At 37.9% G+C, this 26,336-nt stretch overlaps 1 protein-coding gene across 3 annotated transcripts in view; it reads left to right on the top strand.

The window, feature by feature from the left end:
- FHOD3 (formin homology 2 domain containing 3) overlaps positions 1-26,336 on the top strand; it is a 374,811-nt gene that overhangs the window by 327,389 nt on the left and 21,086 nt on the right. For 2 of the 3 annotated variants that reach the window (XM_041475885.1, XM_041475888.1), the window contains 6 exons: positions 4,456-4,575; positions 5,086-5,247; positions 15,153-15,343; positions 16,939-17,131; positions 22,590-22,619; positions 25,170-25,341. In XM_041475885.1, the coding sequence (XP_041331819.1) occupies positions 4,456-4,575; positions 5,086-5,247; positions 15,153-15,343; positions 16,939-17,131; positions 22,590-22,619; positions 25,170-25,341 (868 nt within the window). The remainder of the gene's footprint in view (positions 1-4,455; positions 4,576-5,085; positions 5,248-15,152; positions 15,344-16,938; positions 17,132-22,589; positions 22,620-25,169; positions 25,342-26,336) is intronic. The other variant, XM_041475887.1, reaches the window with a different exon arrangement.

Here is a 26,336-nt window from a genome sequence, read left to right as displayed (position 1 = left end):
TTTGGTGGCCAAGCAGGAAACAGCTAAACTGATCCTTCATAATCTCTTCCTTCTATAAAATAAAATTAAGAGATTATGTCTTCCTTCCTTTAATTAGTCACTAATGATATCGAAACAAAGAAGAGGGCTAAATCTCTGCCACATCTTCTCCAGATGTTGTTATTCAGGAAATTACTTCAGAGCAATGAGAATTTTTCTTTCGTAAAGATTGAGTGAGGACTACTGTACTCAGTCTTATATCATGAGAATATTGATCTTACATCCATTTGAACTAAGGAAAACACCATCCATTAAGGTTTCTTTGTTTATAGCTCTCAAAATCCTAAACAAAAGATAAGACAGTTCACTCAGTCACACACAGTTGTTGCCACCTTCTCTGTGGCTGGCATTCATTCAAAGAACACTGTAGTTGGGGTGTCTGTCAAGAATGATGAATCATGGGCAAAAATTTTTAAAAAGAGGATAAAATTCTGGTGCATAGATAAGACAGAATGAAACTGTGTAGGGGATTTCAGATACTGGCTGCCTTTCACAAGGTCTTTCAGGAATCGCTGCACAGGAGCTTCCTTTTGGCTGCACTTCTGGTGTATACACCTGGCATTGCTGTTAAAGCAGCTGTCTCCTCTACGTACTGGTTTTGTATATGTATCTGTGCACATAGGTTTGTATTGAAAAGTCAGTATAACTGTGTGATGTGAATTCTAAAAAGTGAAATGTGAAAAAAGTTTCACATGCTTGTGAAAATGCCTTGTTTACCCAGCAATGGTTATTTAATGAGTTGTGCAACAGTGGATTGATTTGCAGGTGATACTGTCAGGACTACTCCATCTTTATTTAATTTTCTTAGATGTTAGGACATGCAGTCACACCAATACTCAGGATTTTTATTGGAATGTTTTAGCATTATCCATTTATATTTCTGACTTGTATAGCAAAATACTTGTATCTGGCATGAACATTTTTTGCCAGTTTGTTTTGTTTTGTTTTCACTCTGGTACAGCTATTTATTCTGCTTCAAAGTTACCACAAGGCTAAATTGTACCTTTCATGTAAGATGAGTTAGCAGTAGTTGTTAATCTCTGCATATATCTAGAATTTCTAGTGTCCTCTCAATCAAAAAGCAACGTTTGAAGTACTGCTAAAAGCTAAAGAAATTCTGAGAGTTTCCTTTTGCCATAAAGTTAATTTATTGCCAGCTAAAATCCCATGTAGAATGGATGCTAGTACAAAATGTCTCAAATACTTAAATTACTCAGAGAAGCAACAGCTGTAAGGAAGACAAACCCAAAATTTTTATCCCTGTTTGAAGGTCGATAGGACTAAGCACAGCACTTACCATGAAATGGTAGAGAAAGTAACATGATAACTGTGATATAGTATGAGGAGCACATGATAAGCCTAGCAGACAAGGATAGATAGGACAGACAGCTTGGGTCTTGGGCGAGGACAGACAGGATCAGACATCAGGAGTGCAAGGCAGGCCAAGCACCTGGGCGTCTCCAGTTAAAAAAGCTTAAGGTCAGAGTTCCAGGTAATCTGTAAATGTACATGTTATTTAGACTGAAATAAGATACTGTAATATTCAGTTTTTAAAAAATGAAGTAATTTGCATTAGTGGTTATGATGATAAAAGAGACCCTTGAGCTGCTAACATTCTTCTATTCTTGAAACTATGTTTTTGGAGAAGATCTATCTGCAAAAGGGCAAACGCTTCATGAAACATAGGTCCCAAAATGACTTAGCTCCACGGCTTTGCCTTTCGATTTTTTCCGGCATTTGCTTGATCTTTTCTTTTTTAATCTTATTTTGTAATAAGGAAAACTCATAGCCATTCAGAATTAGCACAATTAGTTCAGCACTCATATTGTTTACCAATTCACACATACATTTTATGTAAGATATGAGTGCTATTATTTCCATGAGGCTGGAAGTTTTCAATGGTCCCTGTTGCCAGCAGTGTGAAATACCTGAGTTATTGCTAAGACCAGGGTTCTCATACATGAGACTCTTCTGCTAACCTCCAAGAACAGAGTTCTGCCTAAGTAGGTTTTAGCTTCATCTCTGACAACGTGAAAGAAACAAATATGAATTGTTCAAGAAATGGGTTAAGTGATACATTGTTTATGTTCATGTTCATTAAAAGCTTTTCAGGCATAATAAGAGAAATCATCTTTCTTAGCTTGAATTTAATTAACTGAAGCAAGTCAGGGTACATTTGTGGGGAACATCCTCAGCCTATGAGGAGCTGAACTGGATGAATAAATATTCACTCTTTGCTCTCTATAGAAAATTTAAAATGAAAGAAAAATGAATGAATGTTAACATAAATGCTTACTGAAAGTCATTAGTGGAACAATAATTTCCCTCTCCATCCTTTTGTTATCCTAATTTAAATGCACAGACAAAAGAGGTTAAAAAAATTGCACTGTGTTGCTACTCATTCCTCGTATGGAATTACTTATGATGCAGATATTGTCAAATTCTATTATCTCAAAGGAGCTGTAAAGGTCTTAAAAAAGCAATAGAAACTTTGATTTCTTTTTTATTAAGATCACTGCAGACAAATATATCCTTTTTGCTGACAACTTAAAAGATCACAAAATTAATAAAAGCAGGTGTAGAAATGAAAAAAATACAATGAGTTGAGTTCATTTGTACATGTCCATCAAACATTGAATCAGGCATTATGAGGTGTCTTTCAGACAGAAGTTCTGGACCAATCCTCGCATTTCATTCAAACATAATTTTTAGCTGAAAAATAAAAATATCTTTCAAGGATATGAGGTAGCTCTGCCTTATCTATCTGCCCTCTTTAGGTAGAAGGTGAGTTTTATAGGAAGCAAGAGTGGGTAAATTTGAAAAAAAATCAGAAATTTGTCTGATTGTTCAGTATCTTGCACAGTCTTTTTTATTGTTTTTTAATCCTACAATAAAATAAGAAATAAAGAGTAATTATAAATGTGTACTGTATGCAAAAAGTCTAAGATCAGATAACTTGTCTGAGTAGCTAAATGAAGGGCTCAGTATGGCCTGGTTTAGGCTGGAAGCCTCTTATGCCTCCTTCTTATTCATCTGGAGAATGTTTTAAGTTAGCCTTAGTCTTTTGGGAATGTTTTTTTGACAGGTTGAAAATTGATCTAAATTAAATAATTCAGAAGCCCATGTTTACCACAGATTCAGAGCAGTTTGAGTCATCCCATAATGCAACAAAACAAACTAAATCAACTCTGACTTTAAAGCAACTCAAAGAATATTGTGCAGCAGGATCATTTAAATTCACTTTAATAAAGCCTTGGATTATTTAGCACCTCTCTTCTGATGTATAAACTACTTAGATCACTGTCTTATCTCTTAATTTGTCTTGAATTTTCCACATTCTTTCCAAGAGACAAATTGTTCTGTAGGGACTAGAAATGTATTTCATTCATCTTTTATGGATGTTCTTGAAGAAACCATTGTGTATCTCCAAGAAAGTTAAATTCTCAATTACTTTGCCTCTTGGTCTAAAATAGCAGCTTAATTTTGGTTTCTTGGCTCATAAAGAGCCAATTATAACAATTTGGGAAATTGGGAAAAAAATTCTGCCTTCCCATGGCACAGGAGTTGAAACTAGATGATCCTCAGGTCTTTTCCAATAGAAACCATTCTATGATTCTGTGAAGAAAATTCTGCTCACAGATGCTTAGAATGGCATTTGAAGATAGAAACAATGTGAACTGTTAGTGTGCATACAAAATAAATAACCCCGGGCCTCACACAGAGACATAGAAATAAGTTCTGTCAACTCAATTATCCTCACTCTCTTCCTTTGAACTCTCTGGTGTAGTTCGCTTCCTGAGGTAATGGAACAGAATTTATGATTTCAGACCTTACCAGTATGCACATCTATACTCAGATAACATGAGTAGGTGGAAGATGCATTAAATTAAAATATTGAAATGAGACTAATTGTAAAGCTTGATGTTTACAGCAGATTTTTTTTCCAGTTTTAAATTCTCACAAGCACAAAACCATATCTAAAACACAGAAATGGCTATCGTTTGAAGAAATCTGTAGAGTCAAGCTACAAATTTTAAGTCAGCAAAGTTTCTAACTTTTTAAATTTGTTGTTCAAAGATTAGGAAAATACTTTTAAGAAGCTTTTTTATAAGTTGGGGCTTGGGGTGTTCATGGATTTAGCTGAAATGCAGCAGCATTCTCCTGTTTGGAATCACAGGATAGTCCCCAGGACAAGTAAGGCAGTTGCATACATAAAGGAACAACAGTAGGAAAATATTTTATGAACTTTTTTGCTGTCTTTGCATGTGATTTATTAGCTGGAACATGGAAGAAAGCCAGCACACATGGCCAGTTTACACTCTGCAAGACGCCAGTTCAGGAACTTTATGCAGTAATTAATCTAAACCATAGAATTAAAAACTAACCTTCACTTTCTTGTTTCTGTTCTTATGGTAGGAAGTTGCAGAACCGCTGCTAGACCTGAAGGAGGGAATGGACCAACTGGAGCACAACAAAACTTTGGGATTTATCCTTTCTACTCTGCTAGCCATTGGGAACTTTCTGAATGGAACCAATGTAAGCCTGAGTCCAAGCATTTCCCCTGCAGCTTTTCTCCTTCAAAAAACAGTAGTCAAAACCATTGTAAAAATTGCAACCCACTATTTATTTTGTGCCAGAAAAATAATTTGGGGAATATAATATGCTTTTATTCTGTGTTAGGGTGTTCTGTGTTGTGTGCTGCCTCTTTCAGCATAATCTGAAGGAAAGTGGAGCTAAGCACTCTTCTTGTGTAACTCCCTTAAGTGTAGTGTTGATGCTTTGCACTCAAAGTGTGAGAACTGTGTCATGAGTCATTTCACTGTAAATTGACTGATTTTAGGCCTAGTCTTCAGCAAGTTAAAAATTAATAAAAGCAATGAGTTTCCTCTCCTGTAGGATTCTTCTTTCCCCTCTGCCCCTTACTGGTTATCATTTTTATCTACTAATCTGCATGGGAAGGAGTAAGCATTTTTATTTTTAATTTCTTTTTTTAATGTCTTTATTTTGAATGTCCTTTTATTTTTAATGTCTTTTTTTCCATTACAGGCCAAAGCTTTTGAGTTGAGCTACCTCGAGAAGGTTCCAGAAGTCAAGGACACAGTGCACAAACAGTCCCTCCTGCACCATGTCTGCACTATGGTGGTAGAAAAGTTCCCAGACAGCACTGATCTTTATTCAGAGATCGGGGCCATCACTAGGTCAGCCAAGGTATGTCCAGTAGGTAAATACATCTATATGTACATTTTTATAACACCTCTCTGAAGAGAAATATTTAAGATTTTTTTTTCTATTCTCTTCTTTGATTTTTTGATCCTCTGTGGTTGCAGCACTATTTATAAATGTGTGTTCCTTGTGTCATTTGCACTGAGCTCCAAAGACACCAGTACTCCCTCTTCTGAACTTTATTTCTGTCTGTCACAAGGTTCCCTCATCAGTGCACTCTTAGGCAGCCATTGGTTAAGACAGCCATGTTAATGTTATGTACATTATTAATGTATACAAATATTAGGAACTATTTTCAGGTCAAAACTTCATTTGACCAGTATCTTCAAACATATTTATTCTGTGGCTTGGGGGAATCTCTTTTATAAGGCAGATGACTGATTGTATTTTAAATCGAATGGAAGGAATTAATTTTTTACTAATAAAATTTGTCTCCAGAATTAAAGAGTCTTTGAAATACTTGGTTTAACTCACAGAACCACAGAATTGCTGGGGTTGGACAGGACATCAGCATATGACTTAGTCCAGCCTCCTTCTAAAGCAGGTTCATCTAAAGCAGGTTGCAGAAGGAAAGTCCAGGTGGGTTTTGAGCATCTCCAGAGATAGCAGCCATAAAAATTCTCTTTAGGAGTCATGTCTCATGGAAATGGTAATAATTACAGCCGATAATTGTAGCGTTCTTCTAGTCCAGTGTCTTGATTCAGACAGTGGCCAATACCAGCTGCTTGACAAAAGAGGACAAGTTTCTAAGGGAATGAAAGATTTCTCCTACAAAAATGTTATTTCATGAGCCATAATTCTAATTATGTACATCAAATAGAGGAATGATTACTTTTCCAAAGGCCACCTTATTTGGATGTTTTGAGAGGAGCTGGAAACTGGGGGCAAACAACTCTGTTTGCCCTCACAATCCAGGACATTTGTGTAATACAATACTTTTTTTTTTTTAAACTGCAAAAATGAAATCTTATTTTGGCTCCTAGTGCAGTTCTTGCAACAATGAATTCATAATCTATTTTTTTTCTGCTGTTCAATTTGCTGGTTTCAGGAATTACTGTCTGAACATACTGAGCAGTAAAAATACTTTTTCTTTCTAATTAACAGAATAACTTAGGTTGGAAAGGATCTGAAGGTCATATGATCCATCACCCTTTTCAGTGCGAGACCAGATAAACCAGGCTGCTCAGATGCTTGTCTAAGTCTTAAATGATCCTTTTATATCTTTTGTTTATAAGACCATTTCCACACTTTTCCTTCATCTTACTTTTTTAGAATGTATTAAACAGTAGTAAGTACAGTACCCCAGCCTCTCCTTATCAATGTATATCAATGTATGTTTGTACATTGTGCTACATTTTGTTAGATGTTCTGAGGTTTTCTCTGTGTTCTTTGACTGCTGCTACCCTTTGCCTTTGGACACCCATTGTCCCAGGGCAGTTCCCAAGGACATCCAGGCAGTCTCCTGAGCTGACAGAGCATTCAGAACTCTCAACAGAGTCGGATGCTGCTGTGCACTGTGCACTTCATTGCAGTCTACAGCAGTGACCATGATCTGCTGAAGAAGATTTACGGTTTATCTCTCAAACCCCTAATAATCTTCAGTCAGGATTAATCTAAATAATTTCCTGCCATCTGTAGGTTTTACCATCTGGATGTGCTTCCTCGTTTCCAGATAATTTTGAAATACAAAGTACAAACCATGAGACGCCTGCTGTTAGCCCTGTCAACAAATGAGAATCAAGGTGTATTCCTTCTCTTCTTTTGCTCTCTTAGCCTCACAATTCATAGGTGGCCTCCCATGAGTCCCTTGAAAAGATTTTGAAATTTAATTTTCTTTACTTAGTCTTATCTATTTCCTATTTTATAAGCATTCAGAACATAGTGGTTATTTTTATGTATTAAGTTTCCTGTCACTCATCATTTCAGCCAAGTTACCAGATAAAGTAATGAAACCTAGACCTCTGCATCAACTTTGCTACTTTTCTAGGGATAGCCAAACTTTTGCTATCCTCTGATTCTCCAAGTTACCAAGTACATTTTCATACTCATTTTAACCAGTGGCTCAATTTCTTTATTTTGATGTTAGAATTACTGTATTCTATTTGTTTACTGCTTTGTAAGATACCATCTCTCTCCAACATTTGTTTCTGCTAGTAAGGTTTCAAAACTGCTATTAGTTCTCATCTCTTAAAAATATAATACAGAAAAAGGAAAGGAGCACCAAAGTAGGTTTTTCTCCAACATCCTCTGTGGTGAAGTCGGATGAAATACTTCCTCTTTAGATCCCATCTCTTTTCTCCTAGTTTTCCTCTTGTACAGCATATGTTTAGGCTCTGGTTTATTGCCTTCAGTGAGTTTGGTTTCTCATGTTTGGAAGATTTTAACTTTCTATTCTGTTTTTGGTTTTTATTTGAGTGATTCTTAGTTTTTTAACATTTAGGTATATTGGTTTCTCATTTCCTGGTTCTTCTCTTTGCTAAGAAGTTATTTCCCTTTTTTCTTAGATTGAGATCAAGTTAATCGCTATGAAGAAAAATTACCACAAAGGAGAAGAGCCTTTGTTTTCCAAAATTCTCACCACCATGTATGATATTCTCCCAAGTGGTTCTTCTGTTTTTCAGTCATAGAAAGTGGAAGAAAGCTTAACCTACTGCTGTCACTTAAAAAGAAAAAAAATTAGGTCTAAGAGCATGCAAAATTGAGCACAGTCTTTCAGTCTGTGGTTTGCTGATCCAGTGGCCCTGCCCAAAGTGGACAAAAATCTAAAAAGGCCAGACAAAATCACATTAAGAGAAATTATAGCCTTAACCTTCCCCATGTCGCCCAAAGTCTCCCTCCTTGGGATGTTCCTGCATGTGTTAAACCACTGATGGATTACTGTAACAAGCTCTATTCCCACTTGATCATAGCTGCCACAAATCAGAGAGTTAGGATGTGGAAGCCATCCAAGCTGCCCTCTTCAAGGGAATGTTCGCAGACAAGGCGAAATCTTGGTTTAGGAAAGCTGACAGGAAAGGAGAACTAATATATCACTGTGGATTAGGCTGTATTTTGAGCTCTGTTTTGCCTACAAACATCTTTCAGAAACCACAAAGGCTAAACAATTTCCATCCTGTAGATAAACAGCGATGCCCCTTCCCCTGTAATGCGCATCATATAAGAATTTCCTGAGCATTAGTTCATGAAAAAAACTCAAAAACATAAAGAAAAACAGGCTGCCCCACCAAAAAGGAGCTAGAAAGTCCAGAAACAAAATGGTATAGTTATTGCAAAATTTGTGGCTTTTTACTGAAGGACTGAAGTCATAAATGGCACCAAAAAAACAGACACAAGTGAAAAAATTAGAGAAAAAATACAATTCTAGATAAATAAAAGCATTTATAAATTCATGCACAGCACTGGTTATTTAGCATCACATTATTAAAATCACTTGCCCTTTTTATTTTCTTGATATTTCAAGTTGTTTTTTTCATTGAAGTTTTACCAAAACTGATGAACCTAATACTGAAGCAGACCCACAGATTTCTGCAGTTAAGATCGAATGTTGTTCCTAGAAATTTCCTTGGGAAGTGGTTGTCTCAACCCCAATATCTCCTCTGTTAGTGAATAAAAAATGTGTCCTTATTAAAAATGTTCATCTTCTCTCTCTAACCCATAAATATTTCCCCTGTGAATCTGAAAACTGGCCAGCTCTATAGATTAACTATAATTGTCATTTTCTTCCCCTGATTTTAATTGACTTACAAGATCAAGTCCAACTTCTGTCTGGTTTTTAACCCCTGCAGCAAGACACTTGGGCACAGGACACTCACAGCTACTAAGCAGTGGAGAAGCAGGCAGCTTTTAAAAGTAAGAAACAGGAAATGTTAGCAACACAGGAGGGGACAAGGATTGCTGAAAGGAAAGAACTTAAGATGAGCCTAAGGCATACACAGGGGAGAAGGAAGCCTGCAGCAGCCTGCCCTCCGAGCAGGGAGGCATAAGGAGGCAGGAGCTGGCTGGAACAGAAGTGATATTTGACATGCTGTAGCTTCTGCCTGATACAGTGGAAAGGAGAGAAAGGATGAAAAAAAAAAAATTTAAAAACAAATGTTAGGGAAAATCATGTTGCCTCCTGTACTCTTTCCGTGGGGTTTCTTGTGTCTCACTTGACAGAAGGTATCTGTGTGCAGTTATCATTCAAGTATGTTTTCCCTACATTATTTCAAACAAAAATAAATGCCAAAAGTCAAATTATTTTCCATGGAAAAAATGTCCAGGAATGCAAGGTTTCTTGCAGTCATTCCTTGTGATGCCAGCAGCTGCCTCGGATTATGGCATGGGCTAGCAGAAGCAGAGGTGAAAGCAGAGCAGGGAAAGGCAGATCCTGTTGGCTGCAGAGCATACTGGGGCAAGGGGGAAGGAGCTTACATGGCAAATGATACTTTGAGGTTGTGTCTCAAAGAGAGCAGATGAAGTTTAGCACATGTGCCTGATGGCACTGTGGTGTTTCAATAACATTCCAGGTGATACGACTGCCGGAATTGTTGCAGGTGACATAACACTACCTGAATGGACCTACGTCACCACTGTGTGGTATGGGTCCCCTTTGTCCCAGATTGTGGGAACAGCCATACAGCATCTGCAAAAAGATCCCATGTAGTTAGGATATTGTTTAATGAAGTAAAATGCAGTAGAGATCTGTGTACAATTGGACAGACTCATCTGGTCATACCTCACTAAGCGCCTCTGCCACCTCTGTCCTGTAATTTTTCATTAGTGGGTTGATTCAGGTGCTCTCATTCCCAAAATTATTTTCTCAGGACGCCACCTCATACACTAAAATTAGAAATGTCTGGGCAGAGCCTTCTTTACGTATTGCTTGCTTTAGGGAGCTGGCATCTGTCTCACTTAAAATGCATGCCCACAGTGTGCAAGTCAGACTAACAAGGGTCTTGAGGTAATTCTTGTGACACTTGGTGAAGGAAACCAGCCTGGAAATATTAGAGGAGACAAAATTTTGAACATACGCCACAGAAGGTCACTGCTCTCAGATGACAGTATGTTTGCAAGGAGCAATTCTCAGAATTTCCTTTGGCACTGCACCAACTCAGGAAAAGAGGAAGATTTCATGTTCCCTGCCAGAACGCATCCCTGTAATAATGTGAGAATGAACGGTCTGACCCTAAATTATAAACAGCTCAGACTAGACTGTGGTCTGCTGAAGAAACTATCTTGAACTTTGAAAAGAGAAAGCTTGTGTGTGGTTATGTATATCTTTCTATGAGGTACAATAAAATAGTTGTCATTTTATTGTGCATTTAAGACAACATGTCATTGTGAAAGCATCCATCTTCTCTAAAATGCACCTTGTGACTAAGAAAAAAATGCAGAGATCCAGGTCTTCCTTAGAAAATAACTGGATTTTATATGTTCACGACTGAAAGAAGGAAGCTATACCAATAAATAATAGAGTATCAAACAGCAGAAATCTTACACAAGCATGCTGAGGCTATGTAGTAAGTTATTCACTGGCCTTCAGAACCAAACTTTAGATACAGTGATTTTGAAAATAAGTGCTTCATCATTTTCCATTCATTGACTTGTTTTGGGTTTTTTTGCTTCAATCCACGCGTGTCATCTTTGACCCTGTTGAAGAGCTGAATGTTAACACAGGAGGCAGGAAACATGAGTGTATTTAGGTGCAGCAGCTTTGACTTTAGGATGGTTTTGTATTTGCAGCAGTGGGGGAGCTTAGCCCAAAGACTAGAGGAGATTTAGCTGGAAGAGGAAACGTGTTTGTAAAGCACATTCCAGCTAAGGGAAAGCTGAAGAAAAATGACCTCTTATCTCACAGTGGCTCTAGTTGATGGCAGTGCATGGCAGAGCATACCTGGAGTTGTATATGCTTCCCTGGGGAATATATAGTGGAAGGCATTTCAGGTTTGAACTGCTGCATTTAATTCCCAAAGCAGCCATTCCTCTCTGTCCCAACAAATAATAAAGTGTGCAATTCCTGTGTTGCCATGAGGTATTTGTGGCCACACAGAGGAATAACACTCCAACCCAAAGACCAGAAAGGCTCCCTGATCCCTGTCCTGCCTGAATGATTGGAGCATGGTATAGTATTTCATGAATGAGAAAGTTTTAAACTTTTATACATGGCATATGGTATTGAATGGAGTTGAACTTGAAAAAAATAGGCCTAGTAAGGACCAAAGTTCAGGGAACCAGAACAAGCAGGGAAGTAAATGATGAGCCATTTGATGGTGGTGGCAGTTTTTGAGTCAGGTGAAAAACAGTGAGAAGAGAAGCTGTTTGTTCTGGTGTGTTCTGGTGTGTTTGTTTGTAGGTCTGTCACGAGGTACTGAATTCTCAGCCCAGTGGAATGAGAAACTTGGTAGAATTCTTTTTATTTTTGTTGTTTATGGCAAAGTCATCTGCTTCTATGGTAGCAAGCAGTAAATAATGATATAAAGTGATTAAAGTGACTGCTGCTGTTTCTGGCATGTGGTTGGAGGGTTTTATTCTTTGTTCTGAGTCATCTGTGCAAAATATGGTGCTGTGTTAAATTGAAAAATAGATTTTTAATTCTAAAGTTGCCCATTAGTGAGTTTAGGGCAGTGGTTTACTGAGGCTTACTCTGAGGGGCTTTTGTCACATAAGCTGGCCTTTACATCCTGTTTGCATATACTGTCTCTGGCTACTCCCCTCTGATCAAACAGTGCCGACTAAGGCACTTCTCAGAAGACTGAACAGTGGGCCTGGCAAGAAATTTCACATATACCAATAGTTCTGAATATTTTTTATCCAGTGTGATTGTGAATGGAGAGGAACCTGGCCAGAGAAATGACGAACATATCAAATATGTCCCAGAACCATTTAGAAAGTTGCTGTTTCTAAATTAGTTAACAAATTAAAATAAACATTTCATAGTGTTTGAAAGAAAGGACTTTCCTATTTTGCATAACAGCCTAAGACCACTCATTCTTTTTCTTGCAGAAAAGAACATGTATTAATTTTAAAAATTTTAGCAGAAGGTAACTATTCAGGCAGCAAGCTGCATGTCTTTTGCACCCATATGTACTGAGCAGGAAGAAGAATCTATGTTTCCACCTTCCCCCAAATCCTTGGGGCAGGTACAATATCTATACACTACTGTCTGGGAAGAAAGCTGTAATGACTATTTCAGATTACTGCTTTCTTTTACTCAGTGGAGCATAGTTATAAAATAATGCCATAGCAATTCTTGTCTGAGTACCTCCTATGCTGAGCTCTCCTGGAGCCACAACTCCCCTGAGTTCCTTCTTAGTCCCAGCATGACCATCCACCTGCAGGCAAGAATTGGTGCATCTTTTGTTCCAAGAAAGGAAGAACAAAAAAGAGGATTCATATTTCTCTACTATTATACATCAGTAATTCCTTTAGTAAAGTGTTGGAAATAAGCACATAAATCGGAAGGTGCAATCCATGCTCCCTTAGCAATGCTGTGTGAACTGGTAAAGAGGTAGAATGGTATTAGAAATGCCTTTTTATGTTTTCTTTATGCATAATATATTGAATATTTGGAATTATTACTCCACACAAGTTTTTGTTCTCCTTATCATATGAACACATGATTGAGGATCTCTTGTAGTTGGGATTTCTCATCACTCTTGCTGTTATATTTGTATGTAATATCCTAAGCAGAACCACAGACCTGGAGCAGACTGAAATGTCATGGATTCTGCATCTATACACAAAATTGGCACTGGTGAAATAGCATTTCTTAAAGTATCAGATGGGGTACCTGATTGAATCCAAGAAAAACTGGAACTTTAATATTTCACATGAGGATGTTTTTCTGCAAGTATATTCCTTTCTGTCCACAAGCAATTGACCAAACACTAGAGAGCTGGCGGACACAGATTCCATGAAGGTTTGGCACATTCTTTCAGGCACTGTACATTTGCCTACATTGTCCTGTATTGGAGTTCCTATGTTACTCCTTCCAGGAGTTTACAGCTTCTGCTTGAGCACACCTGTGCTCCACAGAGGTTTGTTCCAGGAGAGTTCAGGTGGTCTTTTTCTTACTGCAGTCTCCTTAGGACTTGCACAGAAGACTGAATTTTTGTTTATGCTCGAAAAATTCATGAGTGTCCCTTAGCCCAACCTGCCAGCTGCTGTCCCTGCTGGAACTTCCCACTCTTGTGAATGTGCTGACTGTTGGCAGATTTCAAGGGGCCAGGAATTCACCACGTTCCCCCCAGATTTGTTGTCCTCCAAATATGTTTCTTGAACCCCTACAGGCCTGAACCTCAGAGCTTTTTGATACATTAAAACTCAGTCTGCCATAAAATGTCTTGAGTTTAAATTTCTCAGCTACAGAGGCTGAGATGCTTCCTCAGCCAGGTTGGATAATGAGAAGACCTAAACCTTGGAATTTTTTTTTTTCCTTAACAGGAATGCTAGTATTTTTCTCCATGTGTGTTTTAGATACACCATCTGTGGAGAGCAGCAATGTGTTTATCATCAGCAGTGAAAATACTGACCTGGAAAGGACTTCTTTTTTTTTTAACATATGCATTGATATGGATATAAGGAAAGCAAATACCCCACAGCTGCTCCGCCTGCAGGGCTTTTCTGAATAGCAGAGTGGATCAAAGGATGTTTCTATTTCCTTGGGAAGAGGAAAAATTCATCACTTTATAAATCACAGCATAAACAAATCAAATCAATACCAGGAGCTTTTTAATAATAATGCATTTCTTATGGCTATTCTCAGTATAGGTCTCAGCAGTGGATGCTGCACACAGCTAAGAAGAATGAAATAAAACCTACCCCTGACACTGGTTTTCATTTAGCATTAAGGAATTAACTTACAGTCTATGAGACTGTAACATCCCAAGCACTGATGTGTTTAGAAGCTGAGAGCTAAGTCTGTACTTTATAGCTTGAGTTCATCTGAACTGTGAAGTGGTATTATAAAATCTTTTTTTCCTTTCTTCAGAGTTCAGAACATGTTGGGTAGTTTTATTTTTCTCATCTGTTGTGTGCTGTGGCTGGGCCGTTGATACACTTTGTTGAGTTGTTAGCAACACGTCCTGAGTGTCTCCTGTAAGAGTATTGCGATTTGAACACCTTTTTTGGTTGATGAATAAAGAAGAAACTCTCCCTCACTTTCTGTGGAATGTGTTGGCTTCTATCCTGATGAATGTTACTGTAAGGTGCAATCATTTTTTTAACTGTGTTGAGAGACTTTCAGAGTCGTTACATGATCTCATTATAAGCCAGTAAATTCGTATTGTATATCAAGGGATGAAAGTTAGTGCTGAGATCACTAAATAACACATACTTTCAATAGAGCTTTAAAAAATTCTGGCCCGTGAATTTTGTGATTAGAACTAGATCATCTATTAACAAGTCAGTGCATGACCAGGGAATAGATCCAAGTACTTCCTAAAATGGAGAATTGTTGGCGGGGTACAGCAGCAAGCAGTAAACAGGGTATAAAAAGCTTTGAGTAGTAGAGAAAAGGATTTAGAAAAAGAGAAAGTTTTGTATTACCTCAGAAAGAACTGAGTCATGCAGTTGCTTGGTGCAACCATGAAGTTATTAGCAAGGGAGAAAACATATCACAATATTTTTTTGCCCCTTTTTTAGATGTTAGGCCTCCAGGAATAAAACCAAATATATGTGTATGGATATTTCTTTGTTTTCAGTTTTCCTTACTAACATTACATGCCTAGACATAGTGTGATAGAGAAAGCTATTTTTTATTGTTTTACTAATAATTAATAATGTTAATTGATGTTGTGCTCCTACTACCTTGACTCTTTCATACACACAGATGGCATTGTTTGGATATCCAAGTATACAACCGCAGTGTTTTCACTTCAAGTGTTACCTTTTCTTTTCCTTTCTCTTTTCAGGTTGACTTTGAACAACTCCAGGAAAACTTGTGTCAGATGGAAAGACGGTGCAAAGCATCATGGGATCACCTTAAGGCTATAGCAAAGCATGAAATGAAGCCAAGTCTAAAGCAAAAAATGTCTGAGTTCCTTAAAGACTGTGCAGAACGAATCATAATCCTGAAGATTGTTCATAGAAGAATAATTAACAGGTACAGAATTATATTGGTGACAGCAATACCTTGATAGTAAATGACTTGGTAAAATTATAACATGTTATTAAAATTATAACAGTTATGACATCATAGATATGTGTTTTGTAAGTGTTTAATGCCTGTTCCTGCAGGGAATGTTGCTGGGTTGTATGTGGTGCATATTTTGTTATAGTCTCCATTGAAGAAACTCTACTCCAAGCCCCACTCCAGAAATTTCTATATTTTTGACTAATAAAAACAATCATCCAGGCAGTCATTTATTCCCAAGGTGCAATAACTGTCTTTTGCCTCCTAGTCCCCAAAAACTAACAGGTTTGTAGTTAAGTTGATACATTTTCTGTTCAATCCTGGATTATTTTTTAAGGAGGATTGGCTTACTGTCTGATAAAAAAGAAGAGACTGTAGCAAAAAATGAAGTTTTGTTGACAAATTCATCATATGCAGAAGCTGAAACCAGTCTTGTACGATGAGCTCTTTTGTAGGCAGAACCACTCCTATTTGCAAGATCTTTGACTATGTGTTTTATGCTAATACCAGCTGAAGGCAGATTTAAGATTCCTCTCCTTAGGATCTGCAGTTGGGTTTAATGAAATTGTGAGATTTTCCGACTTCTGGATAATTTCTAAATTGCTGTGGTCAAAATTAAGAACTGATTCCAAATGATCCCAAATTTGTGGGTATACTCTTGAGAAGTTGATTCAGTTCTTCTTTCGTTTTTGTAATGACTTAGGGTTTATGCCACAAGTAAGCAGAAATCCCAGTTGCAGTGGAAGGGAAGTGAATTCATTAGTTTCCTATTGTGTTTATCATAGGCATTGTGAAGTAAAAGAAATATCAACTTTCTCCTCTGATATCCTGCAACTGCTGTGATAGTTTTTAAAAATGTTTTGCTATACTTGCATCTTTCTAAGATTGGGAAAACTTCTTGTCCTCAAGTTGCAGTTAAAAGGAATTCTCATATATTTTTACACATTTGGTGTACTGCTGTAAATCATGCAGTATAGAAGCAATAGTAAAAATTGCAAATAGTGCTAAAGTTCTGAATGCCACAGAAGCAGTAAAACTGTGAATTGAGAGTGTCCCAAACTAATGTACTTGGTAGATAATATAATTTTACGGTCAGTGTTGTGAACCAGAAATTCTTTCCTTCTTGTGTTTGCTAGCCTGTAAATCTGCATTCTTCTTGTCTAGACTTTGCCCAAAGTCCTAAGAGCCTCTTTGAAGTTGCTTAATACAAATAAATAGAATTGAAACTTAATAAATATTTTTTTTCTATAACAGAAATTAAATTGGTCATTCACGTGCCAAATTAGTCATATAAAGTGATGGAGTTCCATAAATATTTTATCTCCTGCATCAGCCTGGGAAAGTAGACTAGGATGAAGTTATCATAGGCTAGACTTTCATGGTTTTAATTATAAAACATACCAATGTTATGCAAAGCATCCATGAAAATTCTGTAGCACAAAGGAAATTATGGGAGCTAGTAAAGTAATAAATGGATTCAGTGAAATATAGGGTTGTTGTTTTTTTTCCAAGAGACCATCAATAAGGATTTTTTCCCTTTACATTTATAACTCATTTTTTTCCAGGTTTCACTCATTTTTGTTATTTATGGGCCATCCTCCCTACGCGATACGTGAAGTCAACATCAATAAGTTCTGCAAGATTATTAGTGAATTTGCTCTGGAATACCGCACCACCAGGGAACGAGTTCTGCAGCAAAAACAGAAACGAGCTAACCACAGGGAAAGAAACAAGACCAGAGGGAAGATGATAACAGATGTAAGTGGCAAATTGTATCTCCCATAGTGTGGATTTTTAAAACTTTCTTTCAGTGCATGTGGTATATGAAATGTTGCTACTCTATTTTTAATTTTAGAGGTCCTTGTGCTGTAAGTACAAGTCCTCTATTAGAAGACAAGACTTGCAAGTCCTTGATTGTGTATAACTTCTGCTTCATAAAATTGTATAGGAGAAGAACAAACTGAAATTAATTATCCAAAAAGTGCTTCTCTGTGTGCTGCACAGACAGCTTCCAGAATATCTAGAAGACATCAGAAGCCATCAGTGTGTATCTGACCAGCCAAGAACATGAAAAAGAAAAAAATCCTAGAAATCAGAGTTCAAACTGAGGACATAATTTAGATGATAAATCATTGTAGCTATATAAGTGATTGCAGCGAAATTTTAAAGGATTTTTTTCTCCATCTTTAAATAGTCTAGTAGTCTTGAACCTTGATATTTTTTTTTTATGTCTGTGTATATAAATATGCATATATACATGTATTTCATGTGCATTTTTTTCTTAACTTCAGAGCACAGACCAGCCAATTTTATGGCAACAGACTACTTTGGGATTCTGAAAGGATGGACAAATTTATGTCCACATAACGTTACTGTGTAAACTTTTTGACTGTAAGATTGCATACTCATAGAATAAATTAAAGTAAGATTAGTTTTCTCAGCATAATAGGTTTTAAAATCCCCTTTTTATAATTTTTTTCTAACTTTTTTTTTTTTTTTAAAGTTGATGTAGTTTGACTCAATCCAAATAGTGTTTTAAGAAGTGCCAGTACTTAATAAAAGTTTCCAGCTGTCTCAAAATCCAGATCTGGAGTCTCGATTAAATGCAAGTGTTTCATTGCACATGAAGCTACCCCTGCCTTTGGCATGAAAAACCCAAAGCTGATTACAGTTTTATGGCTCAGGCAACATGGGTCAATATAAATATATAAATACATATATATGTATTGGGACTGACATGAATTGAGATTTTATTTAAGTCATTGACTCACAATCATTTGTAGATCTTTCCTGGCAATATCCTCTTTACATTTGGAAATCTGCCCCGTCTAGAGAAAATGTTAAACCTGCATTATAATCAAAGGATTTTTTCTTTTGGTGTAGTCTCAGGTTAAGGAAGAGGCTCTGATTTTATACAAAGGGTATAATACAGTCATACAAATTTACAAAACTACCACTAGAGAAGTGAAATCACTTTCTGCAATTGCTTCTTCGTTTTCCTGATGTGTTCTAAAGGAGCCAAAAGACAGCATTAACCAAAGCACTTTGTAAATTAAAATTTTCCTTCCCTCACATAGCTTTGACACTTTTTACTAGCTTGAGACTGAGATGCAAAGGAGTTACTGTTTTCCTACTATGTTCCTACTATATAATGTAGTGTTTCGGTATTATCTGTCCAGAATAACTGCTGTGCCAGGACAAAAAGCTTGTCTATATCCTGCCTGCAGAAAATGTAAGAGTGAAAGGAGTTCTGGTCACTGGCAGCTGGGTTGAGGAAGCAGAGAAATGGGACCCTTTCAAACCACAAAAAGTCTCAGGCTTGACAGTGAGTCAGCAAGGGACAGAACAAGGGACAATGGCCTGAAAATGGAGGGAAGGAGGCATCAAGGCCTTTCTCAGAACAAAAGTAGTATTGGAGGAAGATCCCATGTTAAGCTCAGGATGCTGTTGAGATTTGGCAAGAATTAAATGCCATCTGACAGTGTTACACCAAAAAATATCTTGCAGATCTTAAAAAAGGGAGTATATTTTGCCTATCACTAATTTATAATTATAGAACAGTCCTATTAGCTTGAAACCAAAAACCCTGCATGAGTAAAAACCAACAGTCTTTAAAACTGCCCTTACAGGAATATTCTTTAAGGGAGTTATTAATGTGGCCACATAGTTATTTCAGAACTTATCTAAATCTCTTTGACCATAGCCCAGTAATACGGCCTCATTTACCTTTTATTTGAACTGCAGTATATGGTAAAACTGAGTTGAAGTTGCATCAGACTATTTGTCACGGCTTCCTCTGACAACTTCAAAGCTATATCTACCTCAGAATAAGTTTCCAAGTCAGCAGGATGGAAGATATTTATGTGTGAAGAATTATGAAAACGTGGAATTTTATTGTAGTTTTGTTTTGGCTGTGGTTTGTATCTGGTCTTGATTTTCTTGGTGTTTTATATTTGAAGGCTTGGAAAGGGGTGATGGGTCAGTAATGCATTGACAGTGATTCACTAGTTACAAAATACTGATAGAAGAAAGTTGAGATCTTCACATTGGAAAGAAATTCTTTGTAGAAAGTGATTATAATATGCAATACTCATATGGAATTTTACTTTCTGCTTTTGGTGACCTAAAAGTATTGTGCAGTAATTTGAAAATTTACCTCCCTGTCCTTTTGAAAGTTTCCTCAGGGTCTCATTTTGATCACCTCGCAGTACACTGCTTTTGGGCAGATGAGGAGGGATTGTGACAAAAGCAGGAAAGAAATAAGCCAGAACCAGCCCAGTTCTTAAGGAGAAGGCCTGTATCTCTTCAACCTTGTCCCCCCTGCAGACTTGGAAGGCAGAGGGGCCCTGGCTTGTTGCATGGAGAGTCTGCTGGCTCTTTACATGGAGAACTTGCATCAGCTTCAACTACTCACACAGAGTAGGGCTCAGGAGCACAATGGGGAACATTTCCAGTCTTTCTTTCAGCCTTTTACCACAGATACCTTTGTGTTTATATGTTCTTTAATAGCTGAAGTGGACTGGGCACTGTCAGTTTAAATCGTGGTGAATGTTGTCTGGAGGGGAGGGGTAAGGAAAAAAAAAATAACATTTTTTTTGCCACAGTTTCACAGGGAAAATTACCTAGTCTCTGTAACCTTATATCTGGCTTTAGCCAATGATGGCACTCATTTCAGGGAGCAAGCAAAATAGGGAAGAAATGCAATTACAGGTACAAGTCTGAGCTTTTAAATGATTTTTAATAATAGTAGGTAATATAAGCATCTGTCTCCCAGATTTATGAAGCTCTGCTTTTCTTGATACTTAAGAGTTTCAATTTCAAAATTGCTATGTAATAAACATAATGTTTTGAAACAGCAAATCTGTTGCACAGAAATGCTACCCTAAAGGAAAAATGTGAGGGCAGGAGGAAGAGAAGGAGAGAGATCTCAAACTGTCCTGCAACATCCAATATTGAATGACAGAAGAATCAAATGGCCTTTTTTCCTTCAAATTAGCATCTTGTGTCTGCAAGTGGTATTCAGCATACCAATATTCTTTCACTGCTTTTTGATAATATTACATGTTAAAAAATTCTTAATTTGTTGCTATTTCTCAGTGGTTTTTATAATGACAAAATAAAGAAGTAAATACAAGACAGAATATACACACCAGGATGAGAGCAGATTCCCTTGTGAAACATAAGGTTGATTTATTTATTTTGCTGCTTTTACTACTGCTGTCAGTATTTGCTAGAAGCAAATGCCTCTTCAGACACGGAAATATGAAGAGAGTGGTGAACTATTCTTCCTGTGCACTGCAGTAGCTTTGTGTGTAGGACAGTGGTTCTAGGAGTGAGTGCTCTCCATGTAGAGCAGGAGGGACAGAAATGGTAATGCCCACGTACTGGAGATGAGCAAAGTCAAGCAAAGTGCCCTTAAAGTGAGTCCACAGCAAATCACTGCTGGCTAGATAAAATGGGCTGGAAGGTCAGCAGCTGGTCCTTTACCCTGTAAAAAGCTAGCTTGATACAAAGTAATACTATAGTACACTTTTGTTTAGAGCACAGTCTTGGTAGTGTGTGTTCTCTACTATTTTATCTTGCCCTGACTGCCTTTTTGTATTGTTTAGCTTAATTTACTCTCCTGCTGCCCTTTACTTATTAGCTGAATGTACAGAATGATGCATTAGATTAGACAGATAGATAGATGATAGATAGATAGATAGATAGAATTAGAATACAAGACTGTTTATGATAGATAGATAGAATTAGAATACTAGACTGTTTATATTTCCTATTCTTTCTGTTTCTTACTCATGGCAAAAAGTGAACAGTGGTCCTCTTTAGAAGAATTGCTTTATAGTGACTCCCTGCCCCCCAGGGGGACAGAAAAAAGACAGACAATTTTAATGCAAAGGGAACATACCTGCCATGGTCCCTCTGCAAAACACACTGCCTGAGTTTCTGTCAGTATCACTGTGTCCAAATTAGAATAAGCATCTCACTCTTTGCATAAAACATACCCTTAAAAAGTAATGTTAATGTGCTGCTCAGCAGTCACAGCTAATCTTCTTATGGAGATTGTGCTGAAACTAAACTGAGGGCCAAAGTAAATCAGACTTTCATTTTTAATGATGAATGTTTCTGGAACAGAATGTATCAATCCCAGACAGAAATCAGAGCTGAGATGGAGATAAGGTCAAAAATGTGTATTAGTAACATGAGGGAGAGGAATACTATTGGTGGAATGCTTCTTCTATAAAAAACAAAACAAAACCCACAAATAAAGAAGTGCATAAAATTTCTGGACTATGTTTGCACTTTATAAACAATCAAACTGCAAATTATGGAAACAGGGAGCCCAGATACTTGAGAAGCCATGTTTTACTTTGAGAAACTTCTATGTGGGGTATCTTCTAACCCAGTGAAGAATTCCCAAGGCACTTGGGAATACAGATATAAATTGTTCACTAATTCCCTATAAACCCCCAAATTTAAGAATACTCCATATCCCACAATATTTTTGTATGTGCATTTAATGTAGTGCAACCATCAAGATAGTTTTAGATGCCTGCTGTCACAGAGGGCGAAGGCCTTGAATAACAATGGATAATTGCATCCCTCTGATTTCCAGGATCAGGTATCAGGCAGCTACTGGAGAACTTTAAGCATTTATTGAAAGACTACCCAGCATTTGATTTGAGTGCTCTGTTGAATTGGAAGTTGAAAAACCCCAGCTTAAAAAAGGAATTAAAACAAACACTTAAGTGTAGAGAAAAGGAATTGCCAAGAAGTTGACCTCTGCACTGAGAGGAACAGCAGCCAGGACCTCCCTGTGCTGCACAGAGCTGGAAGAAGGAGAAGGAGCCCTACTTAGTGTTGTCAGCTTCCATGGGGCAAACAACTGCAGGACTCAAGGGAGAGAAATAGGATGGGTTAGGGGTAGTTTCAGTTCGCCATTTCTGTGAGGAAAATCAGGAAATTTCTACATACCCCACTGACAGTCTGCTCTACGTACAATCAGCTTAAAAAAAAAAAAAAAAAAAAAAAAAAAAAAAAAAAAAAAGCAAGCTGGCTGTCTAAGGCATGAAAATTAATTCCTTATATGTCTTCTGTTTTTATGTCCTCCTATTGCATAAACAGTACCATGGTTACCTCTTACTCTGTCACGGTTTGATGGTGCTGTCTTTCTTAAATCTTGCTGTTTGTCCTTCTCCACCTTGTCCTTTGTTTCCAGTGGCAGACCGATGAAGAAGAGGATGTTGAGGTATGGTTCTCTGAAAAAGCATGTCATCTCATGTCTCCTGTGTGCTGTGCCATCTAATTTCTAACTCAGATAGTATGGACTGCTCAACTCCATCTGCTCAACTGGAACTATGAACCATGACATACTTCTCATACCTTTTTGTCTTAATCATAAGAATGCATTTTTACAGTCAGCTTTAACTGTATGCATTCCTGTCCTCTTGAATAAGGATATCCTTATCTGAGGGCTTAATAATTTTAAGTTTCCTCATTTCTTTTCCTTACTGTCTGTAATGTACTGCAAACTATCCCCATTACCCAAAACATCAGTGATCTAAATGTTATGGATATCATAAGTTACCCTGGGCTATGGATTACCAGGATAATTTCATACTCCTTAAGCTGTGTAACCCCACATGGTATTATTTTATAAAGTTTTCAAAATCATCAGTATATAGGGACGTTAAGCAAACCCTATCTGTTTGCCTTGCTGTATAAATAGAGAATGAGACACTTCATTGATCATCGAGATGAGCCATGGAGTAGTTCATGTATCTATCATAAAGTGCTCCTGAAGGTGATGTTCTAGCTATATTCATAAGAAATGTTTATTGATTTGAGGAGCATCTTTTTTGCAATGCATTTTTTGTTCAGTAGTAGCGCTTTCTTCAATTTGCTGAACATAAGCAATGTGGCTTAATGCTCACTGTTTCATAGTGGTGGTCATTTTCTCACCAGGCTGGGGTTTGGCCAGCAATTTATGGCAACATCTGAAAATAAAGGAAATTAAATAGAACTTGGCTCTAGAGCTTTAGCCCCCAGTCACGGTTTGTGCTGTAGAGGTTAGGGCATGGAAACAAAATTACATTAATTTGCCTGTTTATGCCAACATGTAACTAACCTGTGTGAACAGGAACTAACAGTTGTGTGGAGGCTTTATCCTTTGGAATTTTTTGGAAATTGAATTGATTACTGAACAACCCACTTTGTATAAGAGGGTAGTCTTAATGCAAAAACAGCATGTCCTTTCATAGGAGTTTTTCTCTAATATTTTTCTGTCTCTTAATTTCACATGTGAAACTCTAGCACTTGCATATTTTTCACATCAAAATGTAACAAGCTAATCTTTTAACAAGAAAACAAACTTCTAGCTATCAAAATATGTCTTTTACTGGTATATTTAGCTCAGTTCCTTTTAGGGATTATTGTTTTGCTACTCAGTTAACTTGCTATCTTACCCCAAAAAGTCACTATGTTAAAACAGAATCATCTTATCATTGGTTTCCAGATTAAACTTTTTCAATTTGCAGTCTTCAGATGAAGACTTGATCAAAGCTCTGAAAGTAGGGCCCAGTCTTTTCTTTCAATCTACCATTCTCTGACAAAGGGCTTTGCAGGTTTGCATCCCTTTAACTGACTGGCTTGATATGATCAAGTGAATAATTAATGTTGTTTATTATGCAAAGGAAGAAGAGAATGCAGCACTTGTCCTTTCATCTGTGCTGAATTAGAGTAAGAAAGATTAAAAGGAATAACAAAACATACTTCGGTGTCTGATGCTGGGCTGATATGAGTGAGAGTACCGAGGTTTATTGTTATCTGTTGATGCCTGTTTGCTGTCAACAAGGTCGGTATTTCCTGCAGTCAGGGCTGTATTTTCAGTGTGCTTTGTCCTTTCTGTAGATAAAAGCACAGTGGCGAATACCAGCATCCAAGCCCTTTGGAGGCAGAGTCTGGGAAGGGACAGCCGCCCAGCAATGCAAGCCCTTCTCCTTAGAAAGTACCCACTTCTGCTGCTCCCACCCATTCCTAGGTGGTTGTTTTGGTCACTAGAGGGGCTGCTGCATACCCACACTGTGCATGCCATGCTGGTGTAGCTGCTGTTGTTCACATAGTCATGGTGACAGGGAAGCAGAGGGTAGACTCCTCTATCTCTTGTAAGGTTTTGTTTGTTCTTCTGACTGCAATTCTGTGTGTTTCATAAATAATTTGTCTGGATGTTTTGGGACCAGGGACTTATTAAGCATTAGTGGCAATGTGTATTAAAGTTACTTGTAGATAACTGTGTTTTAGAGCAGATTGAGAGTTTTCTGAGCAGCAAGTCAGAGGGAAAGGTGTCTCTTCCTAGACCACTGTCCCCATTTTGCCTTGCTAGTGAAAGTTGATTGTACAGGAAAAAAAAGCAATTCTTTTTTTCTCTTGGATCTCATGCTGTTCCTCTCAGCATTATGCCTGACCCCAGATCAGACCCAGTCTGGATCGAAGGTTTCAAAGCAAGTCCTTGCTTTGTACCTTTTACTCTCAGACATAAGGTCAAAATTACAAAGCTCGAGCTAATGCATCTGTTCTTCCTCTGACTATGTCTGCTCCCTGCTGTCACCCAGTTTCAGGTTTATTTCTGGTCAGAGTGAATGCTCTGGAGAGGACCAACTGTTGCTCAACTCTTTTGGGAATAGCTCTGCTGCAAACCAAGTCTGGGACGACACTTCTTTCCTTGCAATTCACAGTGGAGCCCCTGGCCTATTGTCCATGCTGTTCTCAGTTGACACAACAAATGCTTTTCCTCCCACAGTCTGGCAAGTTCTCCAGCAGCTCCCCGCCCTGCCAGAGCCAGCCCCAGGGCCTGCAGTACGCCGAGGATGCTGCTGAGCACGAGAACATGAAGGCTGTGCTGAAGACCTGCTCCGTGGGGGGGGACAGCACCATGGCACTCGGCGTCCGCACTCGGAGCCGGGCCAGCCGAGGTAAGCGCCAGAATTTCCTCATGGCCACATTTCTTGTGCTGTGGTAGCCACACAGTGGCCCAAACATGGGTCTTGTCCCCCTTGCATAGCACTTGCAGCTGAAAAGGTGGAAGGGGAAGGAGAACATCCCAGTGGTGTTTTCATGATAGACGTGATTTGAGGCAAGGGGGTGAAGAAGAATTTTCCTGACATTTCAAAACATAGATCACAGCCAGAGTAGGGGTATCAGGAGTCCAAGCCTGCAGAAATTTTCAATTCTCCCTGCATGATGATGGTGACTGCCCACTAACACACCAGTTCTTGTTCTCATCATGAAAGCAAAATGGGCCATCTGGAGAATCCAGGATGTGGTTTTCTCTTTATTTTCAATAGAAGCAAGTAGAAAGTAGCAATTCAAATTCAAGTGAAAAAACCTTGCAGTATTTTATGAATGACTGGGGAGAAACTGGAGAGAAAATGGGTAAGAAAAAGGTGATGTGTCTTTTAACCACCTCCCTGCTAAAGCTAAACTGCAAAGGTAATGGGTACTTGCTTTTGTGTTCCCCTCATCCCTCCCATACTTGCAATACATGGAAGATGGTTTTGGGGTAAAGATGATGCACCAAAATTCAAGTCCTCATTTTCTTCTCTGGTATTTCTTCTCCTTCATATCTGGATCTCTTACACTTTCTTGATAATTTTTTTTATACAACTGATAGCACATCCAGCTCTGTGTGTGTGTAGTTTACTAAGGCTTAAAATCATGATCCTGGCTAATTCAGAAGTTTCACAGCCCCAGTGTAAGAAGCCAGTCAACTAACTAAAGTATGAAGATTAAATAATTCAAGCTGCATTGCAACAAGCTGAACAGCTGAAGTAATCCTCTGAATGCTGATGAGGGGAGTGTCCTGATTGTGAGAGTCAGCTTGTGTTCCCCAGAAAAAACAGCAGAGGCAGAAGATGGGTGAGCCAGACAAAAGCTTGTCAGGAGCACTGTTATAGTAGAACTGCTCCTG

Source organism: Pyrgilauda ruficollis, unplaced genomic scaffold (assembly GCF_017590135.1).
Source record: "Pyrgilauda ruficollis isolate IOZ18807 unplaced genomic scaffold, ASM1759013v1 scaffold37, whole genome shotgun sequence".
NCBI classification, from domain to species: Eukaryota; Metazoa; Chordata; class Aves; order Passeriformes; family Passeridae; genus Pyrgilauda; species Pyrgilauda ruficollis.
This window is presented reverse-complemented; position numbering and strand designations above follow the sequence as displayed.